Source organism: Cebidichthys violaceus, unplaced genomic scaffold (assembly GCF_023349555.1).
Source record: "Cebidichthys violaceus isolate CVI_PGR_0920_01 unplaced genomic scaffold, fCebVio1.0.p SCAF_16, whole genome shotgun sequence".
Classification (NCBI taxonomy): Eukaryota; Metazoa; Chordata; class Actinopteri; order Perciformes; family Stichaeidae; genus Cebidichthys; species Cebidichthys violaceus.
This window is the reverse complement of record NW_027176329.1, coordinates 9,051,666-9,064,792: the sequence shown is the minus strand read 5'-3', so window position 1 is coordinate 9,064,792 and position 13,127 is coordinate 9,051,666. Positions and strand designations below refer to the sequence as shown.

The 13,127-nt window shown below is 41.0% G+C and overlaps 1 protein-coding gene across 1 annotated transcript; it reads left to right on the top strand.

The window, feature by feature from the left end:
- The first annotated feature begins 678 nt into the window (after positions 1 to 678).
- Positions 679 to 13,114, top strand: casd1 (CAS1 domain containing 1). Its single transcript, XM_068711067.1, has 18 exons — positions 679 to 1,113; positions 2,240 to 2,336; positions 2,571 to 2,691; positions 3,050 to 3,094; positions 3,184 to 3,246; positions 3,369 to 3,413; positions 3,518 to 3,641; positions 3,939 to 4,153; positions 5,894 to 6,313; positions 6,502 to 6,591; positions 6,710 to 6,829; positions 7,683 to 7,843; positions 7,974 to 8,049; positions 8,391 to 8,492; positions 8,665 to 8,805; positions 9,601 to 9,678; positions 10,090 to 10,182; positions 10,456 to 13,114. Exons 1-18 carry the CDS (start codon positions 873 to 875, stop codon positions 10,723 to 10,725), a joined length of 2,502 nt encoding a protein of 833 aa, XP_068567168.1. The 5' UTR covers positions 679 to 872; the 3' UTR covers positions 10,726 to 13,114.
- The last annotated feature ends 13 nt before the right edge of the window (positions 13,115 to 13,127 follow it).

The window sequence follows — 13,127 nt, the reverse complement described above, 5'->3', positions numbered from 1 at the left end:
TGCTTGGACGTCCCCAGTCTTTTACAGATGCTTACTATATGTATGCACCAGGTTTGCACAGTAGAGTGGTAATTATATATTTATTATCTTATGTACACATAAATGTGGCCTTTGTCTGATGAAGAAATACAAGTCAAGCAGGTGCGAGTGCAAGTAACAAAAATGTAAGCACATTATTCAGCACGTCATTCAAACACAATAACCAGAGTATTTCATATGAACTTTATCGGTGGACAGCAGGAGCTGATCTACAATATCAATACTTGGCACAGCTCCCCCTCCACACCAACATGGGCCTGACGTTAATCATTTTCCATAAATAGTCAGAAAAAAACTGCAATTTTAAACTCGAGCCATCAGATTTTTGTCCTTATTCAGGGGAGTTAAATTAAATCACTGTCCTGGAAGTCAGTGCATGATACAGTAAATCCTGAGCTACAGTGCCACAATCAGAAACAGCTAAATATTCTGCTCCACAAGATTTAGCTACACTTTGATCGGGGGGTAAACACAGCTGATGTATGCTTTTTCAGCTCCAAACAGGTTCAGCAAGTCACCTGATGCTTTCATTAGTAAATACAAAGACTCGTAAAATTCCATTCCATTTGTGTTTTCCTAACCTGCCGGAGGTTATGCATCAGCTCTCTACAGACTGACATGTCTTAATACTTTTTTGCGCTCGTACTGAACATTCACACAACTCCCGGTGCGTAATTACGCATATGCAAATCTTCAAGTTTCGTTTTCAAACTCTTGCTTTGAAGGTACTTTAACGTACACCGATACGTTATCCTAAAGTGTCTGTGAACTGGGACACTATATTGTATGTATGTCTACTTATTTTTGATCTGCACCTGCTTCGACCAGCGGTGATGGAGAAGCAGGAGGTGGTGTCGCATGAGGCAGGCCAGGCGGATGGCGCACGGGGAGGAGCGCCGCTGTTAGACCGCACAGGTGCTTGTTGTCATGGAGGAGCAAAGATGGCGGTCCTGGCCTATAGCCTGGGCAAACGAGAAATAAACCATCATTTCACCATCAAAAACGCCAAACTGATATCGCTGGTAGTCGTCATTTTACTCCTGGTGCTTCACACAGCTTCGCGGTACTATGGCGGTAAGTGGTCTCCCTTTTTATTGAAGTTTGCTGTTGGTGCAGCTAACGCCAGAGCCACCAGCTACTAGCTAATGTTAGCTAGCTTGTTTGTGTCTGCGAGCGCTTCACTTTGCGGGTCGGTACAGTGCCGTTATCCGGTGTTTACTATTAAAAAATGTGAGACATAACGTCACAGGTTGCACGGTTTAGCCATTGTAAATAGATGGTTGCATATATTGACACAATTCCCCCGACGGTTGCCCTAACTGCACGAACTTAAATCGACTTTGTCTGGCTAGCTTAGTTGAGCAAAGCTAACACTGCATGTAGCTGTGTTTATATGTTCCTGTCAGGACACGCTTGGTTATGTACGGTGTAGGTTGATGCAGCTAGCAGCTCACATAAAGACGTTTTTAAGTAGTCTATAATGAGTTCAGTGCTATTTAAATCGCAAGTAAGTTGCATGCTAGTTTATCAATACAGCTTGGCAGTAATTTTGGTGTTGTAACACTAACAAACTTTAGTAGTTTTGAACAGCATCGTAGCAGCCTGCTTCCTGTCTCGGGTCTTTGATAAGTTTGCTTTGGCTCGTCGATCAAAGATGCACATTGTCAACACGCTGGATCTCATGTATATTGTCCCACACCCTTACATATTGACAATGACAGTGATTGCACAAATCCCAGAGTTTAATTATTATCAAATATTGGAATGTTATATACAACGCCCATCTAGAGTAGACTTTGTTCATGAAAAGGATTCACAGACGTGTGTGTGTGTGTGTGTGTGTGTGTGCGCGCGCGCGTGTGCGCACATAGCAGCTGATTTGTCCACGTATCTCGTCAGCCCGCAGACCCATAATGTTTCTATGGATTGACTCAGTTGCTGATGGCTCCATTCATTTTGCACACAAATGAATAGCTGGAGAGATTCAAGGTTGAGCCTGACTTGCTGATGGCTTTATATTGTACTATGGCCCCTAGCAGAGCCCTGTATTGTATACTAGTCTTTTGACAGCACTGAATGAAAAGCAAGGGTGCCATTGAGACGGCAGGTTCCAGTCACAGAGAAGCTATGTGTGAAAGCAAGAGTGGTGTCCTTTCTTGTTTGGTCTTACTGGGGGGGTGTTTCTGTGTCTTGCCTCCAGGCGGAGACTCATGTGAACGACTGCTGTCCAGAGGACGTTACTTGGGGGAGAACGTATGGCAGCCTTACGGCTGCATGATGCACAAATACAAAAGCATGTGAGTTACAGTAACTGTGCACAGTCACGATATGTACAGTATGTTTGAGACAAACATGAATAAGGGTGTAGCGGTGATATATTGGGTGTATCTGTCTATAAGTGTCTGTAAGGGTGCAGTGGTGATAAATCCTGCTTTTAATGAGGTTAGAAAATGCAGTGGTACCACCCAACACATGATTGGTTGTTGGGATTTACAGTTTGCAGATTCCTCACCATCATTTTTGTCCTACAGCGAAGCCAAAACCTGCCTTGCTGAAAAGCGAGTGGCCTTTGTCGGTGATTCGCGAATCAGGCAGCTCTTTTACTCCTTCGTCAAAATTCTTGACCCTGAGCGAAGAGAAGATGGAAACAAGGTAATGATGAGAAGAAGCACCGGGTAATCCCAGGGTTTAACTTGTTAAACTGTTATAAATTGTTCAGCAGAGGTGGCAAGAGTTGATTTACTTTACCCTAAACAGTCTTTTCTTCATACTACACATCTATGTGATTTCAGTGAATATCTGCACCTACAGGACACCCTGAAATATGTAGCAGTGAGAAAATCTACTGTAACCAAAAATACAACATAATATCAAAAAATGCTGCACTGGAATGCGCTGCAATCATTCAGCCGCTGTAACTATTTTTGGTCTGATCTCAAGCAGGAAAAAAAGAGGAACGCTATATGCCTAACAGACTTTCTCTCTGTCCGTTCACATGTAATGTCTGAAGCACGAGGACATTTCCTTTGAAGTTGAGAGTGCTTCTGTCAATGTGGTGAGCTATTTATGGATGTGTTTTTATCTCCTTTTCTCAGTCTGTAAAAGCATACCCTGATAAAACATCTACGTACTCTTTGTGTGTAGGACTTTCTGTGGTATCCAGAGGCAAATAATTCAATGAAGGAGCGCTTAATATCATGGACAAACGTGAGTATAAACGTTAAGTTCAAGTCAGGACCATTAGTAATAGAGGAAGTTTCATAAACCTGACATTGTCTCGTGGTTAAGACATTTATTTTTCTGATTGTAACTTCTCTCGTATGTTGCAGGAAGGTTCAGCAAAGCCAGATGTTGTCATCCTTGGTGCTGCAACAGTAAGCTGTACAAATTAGTGTTTAGCAATGCTTGCCCATTTCACGACAAGGTGGTGGCTGAGTCCTGTCAACCTTAATCTCATCCGTGAATCCATTTTCCACAGTGGTCCATCAAGTTGCGCAGTGGCAGCAGCGAGACGCTGCAGCAGTACAAAGTCAACCTGACAGCCATTGCTGCTCACCTGGAGAAGCTGGCTGACCATGCAGAGGTCTATTGGGTCCTGCAAGGTAAACTCAAGCTTCAAGCTGCCTAGCCCCTCCACCGCAGTGACAAGTCTCTGATATGATCACTGCATTCATGTCAGTTAAAATGACTTGATGGTTCAAAGCATTGTTTACGCAGATATAATGGTTGGGTGCTTCAGGGTATTTCAGGTGCTGCAGTGTCATCACTAAATCCTCATTTCCCAAAGTAGTATTTTTGAGGATTTTGTGAATCTCAACGTCTCATACATGCACCCTCTAAACCAAATCTCTCTTCGTCTTCGCGCTGCACAAATCGCCATCACACCTCCCCCTGTCTAGACCCAGTTAACGAGGCGGCGTTGAGTGAGAACAGGAAGATGATCACCAATCAACAGCTGGAGCTGTACAACGAAGCAGCGGTGGACGTGCTCAACGCCAGCAAGCGCAACGGCAGGTCCCGGGTCAAGCTGTTGGCCGCGTCCCGCCAGGCTGCACTGGAAACGATCGCTCAGTCGGACGACGGCTTGCACCTGCCTGAGAGCACCAGGAACGTGGTAGGCAGGATTTCTAATAATTTAAGGTTATTTGGTGGCTTTTAGATTGTTCTGTTCAATGATTTAGTTTCAGCTCTTGTGGCAGTGCAGTCCTTGCATTATTACTCAAATCTGTTCATCTAGACTAGAGGTAGTGTTGTTGTACTCAGATTTTATTTCAAGACTGGTCGAGACCACAACTGCAAGGATATCACAAAATTGCCTGTACATTGTCTGATTTATATGTTAACATCATTATGTTGATTGGTTATAAATTGGTTACAAATGAATATTCCCACACATAAAATTCACCTATGCGATGCCTTTTGAATATTTTATCAAGACATTTCTTGTGGTACACTTATACGTACACACATAGTATACAGTATATGGCAATTAAATATGTGAATTTTCATTTCTTTTCTGTCTGTGATTTTATTAGAATGTGGATCTTTTAGATCAATTTGAGGAGTGCCTCAGTATGTGTGTCAAACAGCGTGGGACTTGCACTGGTCTGGTCTTGGTATTGACTTGGTCTCAACCCCTTAAGGTCTTGGTCTTGTCTTGGTCTTGATACACTCGTGGTCATGACTTGGTCTCGGTTTAGTTGGTCTTGACTACAGCACTGGCTAGAGGGAAGAATGCAGGATTTTTAATTAGAGTATAGCATGTTTTCTGGTTGTTCATTAAATGTAGTAGTCGTGTCTTTGTGAAATAACCACCTGGTAAAACTTAAATCATCATATTGAAGTATTGCTCAACCCTGCTTTTACTTGTGACACAGTATTTCCACACTGTGGTATTGCTTCTTTAAATGAGCTGAGTAGCTTCTACCTGTTCAGCTCTTTCTAAAGTGTACAGTATGTCATCTCAGGAGAGGCATTTTCTATACTGTGAATTCTTTTTAGGTATCCTGGAGTTCATGTTGAGCCTAATTACTTTGAAAAAATGGCATCAGCTTCTGCTTGCTGATTTGATCACCTTATATTTTGAGAGATTAAGATACTATGCAGTTTAACGTCAGCTTAATAATGAAATGTGATGCATGTCGTTCGTACATGCTTTGCAGTACAAATCCCCCTCCAGCTCAAAGATGGCGTGATACTTTGCCTCCTAGGACTTCACAAATGTCCTGTTCAGCTTCATCTGGTTCTTTGTCCGTCGAATGCATTTTCAAATTTAACTGTCGTGTTTAGTGGATTTAGTCGAAACTTTTCAGTCCGCAGTCAAACAACTTCATTTGCCTTGCCATTGTCTCTAGAGCGGATGCCTTTGGGCTTGCCAGTAAATACACCAATTCATGCGCAACATGTTCTGGTTCTGACTGTAACAGCAATATTTAAATAACACCAATGCAACAAATATTTTAAAATATATTATTTTGGGGTGCACGTTTTGCTGTTTGTAGTCCCTACTTTTTATATGTTAAAAGGTTGTTGCAAATGATGGCAACCAAACCACCAAGCAATATATAAAGCAATTAAATTAGCTTCACGTTGACAACTAACTACAACAATAAAATGCTTCTTACACATGAATGTATCTAATACCGATCTACTAATATAAAACAGGGACAGGGGCCATTCTGCTGCCTATTATTTACTCAAGTTACTGTAAGTTCATTTTGTTGATACACTTTTTAGTTTTACTCATTTCAAGCATTTTGACTTGTAGTAGAATATATTATTTACAGTGTGTTGTTGGTAGTAAGGATAACTTTACCTCACTCACCACTACCCCCCTGTGTGATTCTCCTGTTAGGGAGCCATGGTCCTCATGAACTCTCTGTGCAACAAGCTAATGAGGCCCATCGACGGCTCCTGCTGCCAGACGTTGCCGCCCCCGAACCTCCTGCAGAAGCTGTCGTTGTGTTTCTTCCTGGGCTCGGGCGTGGTCTTCCTGGTCTTCCACGTCCTTGGCAAAAACCGCCACCGCCGACCTGTGCCTCCAGACGTCGAGAGCCTTGAGGAGAAGAAGCCGGCGACCGCCGCTGCCCCTCTAGGTCCAAAGGCGCCGTTCCAGGCCCTATGCAGGATGGGCATCATCATGAGCTATTTCTACCTTTGTGACAGAGCGGACGTGTTCATGAAAGAGCAGAAGTTCTACACTCACTCCACGTTCTTCATCCCTCTTATCTATATATTTGTCCTGGGAGTGTTCTACAATGAGAACACCAAGGAGGTGAGATGGCACTGTTGAACACAGTAATTTTTTTATTATTAATTATTATTCTAATTGTACATACAATAGTAATGTTCCCCAAAAATTAGATTGCCTTTGCTGTTGGTAAAGATGCAACAAGTTTAAACGATTAATATCTGGTTTATTAAAAAAAAGACAATAACGTATTGTCTCTTTTTCTCAAACAGACCAAATTACTCAATCGTGAGCAAACAGACGAGTGGAAAGGCTGGATGCAGTTGGTCATCCTCATCTATCACATATCTGGTGCCAGCGCTGTGAGTGCCACAGTAGTTATGTCATCACACATACATTTGAGAGTAAGCTGCTTTGAAGCACTGCACATTTATATATGATGTAGAGGCATAGAACTTTTTTTTTTTTTCTGTCTTTCAGTTCATTCCAGTGTACATGCATGTGCGGGTGCTGGTGGCAGCGTACCTCTTTCAGACCGGCTATGGACACTTTTCCTTTTTCTGGCTTAAAGGAGACTTTGGACTGTATAGAGTGTGCCAGGTGAGGGTACAGTTGGTTATACTTTAACCAGGATATGCAATCACTCTTTATCTTAGTAAACTTATTTTATATAAGAGACCTATAGGCGTAGTTATCCATAGTGCGGTGCTGTGGACGGGGGCAGCAGCAAAACTTATTTTAGCTACTTTAAAATAATCATTATCAGTTTAAGTATGCGCTATATTTACACTGTTTTCACTGCTGAAGCTGCCATATATGCTCTGTTCAAAGCCACCAGACTCCCTTTGATAAAAACAGTCAGTATACCCTGCAGAACACAGGAGTTGCTTGTTAGTTTGACCGTGTTGTTTAAAGGGTTGGTTCAGATACACCAAAGTCAAACGATAACACAAACAAACTAACCGATTGAGTCAGCAGTAAACAAGCAACTCCTGTGTTCTGAGAGGTAAAATCGCTGTTTTTGTCCGAGGAGTCCTGTGATTTTGAAGAGAGCACAGATAGATATAAACACCGTAAATTCCCAGTTGAAAAAGTCTGCGGACAGCAAAGTAATGTGAAAATATTGTAAATATAGTGTACACTTGAACTGATATTATTTTTAAGTGGGCTAAAATAAGTTCTGCTGCTGTCCCTGTCCTCAGCAGTACATTGCTTAACTTAAGAGCCGGTACTCTATCTACTCTAAGTAATACGCTGACAATGCAAAGTATCTCATACAACCTCACTTGAAAAAATGTGAGCGACCCCTTTTAAGGGTGAAAAAGTACTTTAGAATGAAATACTATCATATTATTAATACAAATTCATGTATTTAGTTTGGACTATTATCAATTTGATGCTGTTATTGATTGATCATGTCTATGTTTCTGTTTTCATGTTCGTTTCACTCCAGGTACTTTTCCGTCTAAACTTCCTGGTGTTGGTGCTGTGTGTAGTAATGGACAGACCCTACCAGTTCTATTACTTTGTGCCGTTGGTCACCTTCTGGTTTGTTGTCATCTACGCCACGCTGGCCATGTGGCCTCAGATCCTTCAGAAGAAGGCTAACGGTAGGTGTCAGATTTAATTTAATTTGTTTCCCTCACATGCGCCATACCCTTGGAAATATGATACCTGTCATGCAGCAGTGTTGCATTTAGAACAACCACTTCACCAATGGCGGTCTTGTTTTCTGTACAGGTAGTGGCTTGTGGCACATTGGGGTCCTGGCGAAGTTACTGGGCCTCCTGCTGTTCATCTGCATCTTTGCCTTTTCACAAGTGGGTGAATTGACAATATTTTAATCCCACCAGTCAGAATTGCAACCTCACTTTAATTTTGAGTTTGTGAAACTTTAAATTCTAAATTGAATTAGATTTTATATTGATTTCATCTGAACTTTTTCAATAGTTATGTCTTTGCACAGCACAATACAAAAAAAAATGTTAGATACTTTTAAATACAAGATTGTTTTCAATGACATTTATGATTTTTAGCCGGAATGAAGCAAAATGGCCAAATATCCATGTGCATTTTCTGTCATAGTTTTTACTCAAATGCATAGTTTGCTCCCTAGCTATGCTTAATATTTAGTATTCATGTTTTTGTGTTTTTACTTCAGGGTTTCTTTGAGCGGATCTTCTCTGTTTGGCCCATCTCTGCTCTCTTTGAGCTGAACGGAAGCATCCACGAGTGGTGGTTCAGATGGAAGCTGGACCGATTTGTAAGTCAAATATGTTTCACTCCAACTCTTTCCCATCTCAGTTCTCAGTCTTAGCGACATATCACATTTCGAATAATGTGTGAATGCAGATTACATCAGAAGCTTTTTAAGTGGGACCACAGTTTTCACACTGTGTAACAATTGTTTTAATGTGTCAATGGCTCTTTGGCAGGCGGTGATACACGGCATGTTATTTGCCTTCCTCTATCTGGTGCTTCAGAAGCGCCAGGTGCTGTCGGAGGGCAAAGGAGAGGCGCTCTTCTCTGCCAAGATTTCCAACCTGCTCCTCTTCCTCTCTGTCGTCTCCTTCATAGTAAGACTCTTCACACTTGGGTTTCTGCCAGCACTGGGCTTTAGACTTATTATTTTAGATTGCTGTCATCTTTTAGGTCCTTTCTCCAAATCTTATTTTACTAAATGAACAAAATGCATACTGACAAAAGCAGCTACTTACTGTACATGCATGTCACACCTGGCCTTGACAAACACAATCGTCTGCTCTTAATGGTTTTAGGTATATCTTGAGAAAGTTCTTCAGAATGTAACACAAACTTAGTAAAGTTAATGATATACTGTGTAGCACTGGGGCAGCAGTTAAGGATTACATTAAAGGTGCTATATACAATATTGGGAGGATTTGTATTGCCTCTCAACATGGCAATGCTAACGGTGCTAAGTAGGGTAAAAGTGCTAACGGTGTTTACCTGAGGGGAAACCGGATGGTGGGTGCTACGATTCCGCAATGATGTTATCAGCTGTTACTGCCGTATGGGAGGAGTGCAGAGCGGCCGCGTTGAGCTAGCCAGTGAGGTACGCTGACATGCACGAACATTAACCAAAAACACGCGTGGCCATCCCAGCTAAGTCAACAAAACAAGGAGAAGCTCTGATAACGACACACACAGAGGGCAGAGGGAGAGCGACTTCATTCTCTGCTCAAGTAGACATTACTCCACTAATGTTTACATAGCAAATTGCTGTATTAATGATCTGAATCCCATAAATTGTACATCTGTTTTGGTCTAGGTCTAATCTAAATTATCCACCTTGTCTTTGTTGCAGCTCTTGATTAAAACATGCTAAATGATCCTTTTCCCTGTGTCTCCAGACCTACTCAATATGGGCCAGCAGCTGCAAAACCAAAACCGAGTGCAACGAGATGCATCCTTACATCTCTGTGGTCCAGGTATTATTTTTTTTATTTGTCCTTCTTTATTTTTCCTCCTCCTTTCTTTCTTTCGTTCTGGTCATCTGTTGTTTTGTAGTTGTTTTTTTTATTTGCCTTGAGATGTCATTATCTTAGTCACATGACAGGATATTATGAGTGTAACAACAAGGAAGTTGCCTTTCTTTGTTGCTAAAGATAGTACTGGTATTATAGAAAGCCAGTCCCCACCCGAAAACCCCTGTAAGTAGTGCAATAGATCATTAAAGAACAGCTTATTATACGATTGTCCATTTTACTATTACTTAATAGTAATAAACGTATTATTACTACAGTGACTGTCTCTCTAACTTGAGTGTTCATGACTCCTTGACTTCAACCCACTATTTCAAATGATAAGAATCTCAAGTCCTTACTCTCGCTTGTCTTCAGATCCTGGCCTTCATTCTCATCAGGAACATTCCTGGCTACGCCCGCTCTGTATATAGCTCATTCTTTGCATGGTTTGGAAAGATCTCCTTGGAGGTAAGACATGACCTGGCAGTAAAGTTGTGATCATATATTAAAAGCTTGTTTTTATGTAGTCTTACATAAATAATATGTTGCAAAGGGTACCTTAAAACAATAAGAGAAATGAGAAATTCAGCCAAGATGAGGTCACAGTAATAAAATGTGGATGGAAGCAACACTAATAAAAAAAAAAACGAGTCCTCCGCAGCTGTGTCTTATGTTCTGTAGCTCCCTGCAGGCGACCACATATTATATTCGCACTGTTGAATTATGCTTTGTCTCCCCCAGCTGTTCATATGCCAGTACCACATCTGGCTGGCAGCGGACACCAAGGGTATTTTGGTCCTGATCCCAGGAAACCCTTCACTCAACATCATGGTCAGCACCTTCATTTTTGTGTGCGTGGCTCATGAGATTTCCCTCATCACCAATGATCTGGCCCAGGTGGTCATCCCCAAAGACAGCGTGGCCCTGCTGAAAAGACTGGGGGCCGTTGGGCTCCTCAGTCTCGTTGTATTACTGCTGGCCAGGGGCAGCCAGCCCACACCCGGTGCCTGATGGACACCTCTCGATGGGGTTGGGGGGGGGGGCACAACAGACTCGCCAAGCCCCTGCTGAGGTTCGGTCCAGATCCAAGCCAGAAGCAGGCCCGGTGGTTTAGCCTACTGGTGGCCACAGGAGACGCCACTTCGACTGTGTTGAGTGACAACACGGGGACCTTAGGGAGGACAGTGTCTCTCTGCTGGCCCCACGTCAGAGCAGAGTCCGTACTATTTGACTGCTGTGAAAGTCGCACACTGAATAAAAGAAAAAATGCTCAAAAAAGCGGTTGCTCCTTTCAGGGCAAATTGCAAGAGAGAAAACAAAAACGCCGAAGACGTTTACATTATCTGGATTCAGTAGAAGAGCAGAGAATTTTCTGTAAAACAAAAAAAGAGGTTCTCATTTTAAGACCTCGTGCTTGCTGTGTGAATATTTGCAGCGTTGCTTCTATTTAGCCAAACAATAATGAGAAGTTTATTGTCACATACAGAACTTCCTGTCATAACCTCACTCTGGTAGGGATCAGCAGGCACACACTCCGTCCACATGGCAGTAGCAGTTGAAGGTGTTTTCACTCAGGATCCATAATCTACATATTCAGATATCTTAAAAAAAAAAAAAAAAAAAAAAAAAAATCAACTGTGCTGCATTTTACTATCAGAATTTCTTTTGTACAGTATTTCTGGTGACTTTAAAATAGTGTCGGTATCTAAATATGCAAAATATGGACCAACAACTGGCTTGGGTGATCTAAAATCTGTCGAGACTAAAGTGAATATTTGGAGTGCAATTGTTGAAAAGTTGGATTATCCTTCGACATATTTTTGCTAATGTTGTTGTGAGTGATTTTTAGAAATGTTTGCCTTGTGCTGAAAGGTATCGTGGTCACCTGCTGTAGCTCTGAAATTCTATGTGATATGTACAGTATTTAATGATTTAAATTAAGCTTATATTTTATACAAGTTTTTTGTTTTTTTGGCTTTGTTTGATTTTGTACTTTGCGCTCATGACTGCTGTTTGTGAAGGAAGTATTACATGGATCACTTTGTACCCATCCCAGCATCTCATAGATGATCACTTGCCTCAGAGACGATGAGCCTTTACAGCGTGACACTCGTCGGTCCTATTCGCTCACTTTGTAGTCCGTGTATATTTGTATGACCGAGTGAGAGACTTTATTTTATACAGCAATGCTTCAGCAGTGTTTTTAAGTCCTCCATTCATGGTCATTTTAAAACCACGCCTCACTAGCTCTGGTGGAGCTTGCACATATTATTGTACAATAGGAATAACTGCTAAATGTACCCCCCCCCGCTGTCATACATTTCTGGTCGGTGAATGGAAAAAGTGATTTCTTAGACTGAATGCCTTTTGAACGTGCGGCTGCTCTCTCTGGCTTCCACACACAGAACATCTGTGATGTAGCCTGTTGGCACTTTGCATCAGGGCTACATCCACTTTTAAAACAACTACTATGACTGACGTATAAGTGTCACTTAAAGGAACATATTTAATATTTTGTCAGCTGACAAATAGGGGATGTCTCTTTGCATATATGTATGTATATATATATATATATATATATATATATGTGTATATGTATATATATCCTCACAGACATTTAAGAGATATTAGCACTTTCATTTTAAGACCTGCATTTTGTTTTCATGTTTGCAGTAAAATAAGATGTTTAACAAGATACCACCAGTGCAGATACTTTCTGCACTTTAGCACATTTTTATTAGGTAAAAGTTTTGTCAGGATTGCTTGGCAAATGTATATTATACAATTCAAGCTAAATCGTTTATGAATTAACTTTTATTTAATTTACCATTTCATTTATGTTTCTTTTTTTCTTCTTTTTTACACATTTATGTAGCTTTTGCTTAAAAGAAATACACAAAGAATTAATTTCTTCTTTACAGTGGAACAATTTGTCTACAGCTTTTCGCATCTTTCTCGTTGTTTATCTGATGATGTGCAGCCTCTGTTGCGTTCTCTGAATAAGAGCGAAGTAAATTTGTAATTTCTATAACCAGTCATCACCTCATTGTATTGATGAAAATGTCATTTCCATGTTGCAGTTTCCATTGATATGTGAAGTTTACTGCTCCGTTTTCTCGTCTATTACTGATCAACAGCTATAAATTTGGTAATTGTTTCAGGCCTTAATAGATCTTTGTGGTCGTGTAAAAGCAACAACTATTTATACCCCTGTGGAGGGCCTCTTTGAAATATGTTACATGTACATTTTTTTGTGGTGTCTTAAAAATGTGAAATGTATCCATATTATTTATAAATGCCTTTAGTCTGTTGTACATTGTTAATAATACCTTCATAAAATGTGCTTTTATGGACTTTTTTGGACAAAAAATATACTTTTCATGTCATTCAGACATTACAAGTGTCTTGTTTAT

What these genes read in the sequence shown, in the direction of transcription:
- casd1 (XM_068711067.1), top strand. Translation starts at nt 873, where the DNA reads ATGGAGAAGCAGGAGGTGGTGTCGCATGAGGCAGGCCAGGCGGATGGC. An exon ending in AGCTTCGCGGTACTATGGCG is followed by an intron (nt 1,114 to 2,239) that starts GTAAGTGGTCTC and finishes TCTTGCCTCCAG; the next exon opens with GCGGAGACTCATGTGAACGA. An exon ending in GATGGAAGCTGGACCGATTT is followed by an intron (nt 8,493 to 8,664) that starts GTAAGTCAAATA and finishes GCTCTTTGGCAG; the next exon opens with GCGGTGATACACGGCATGTT.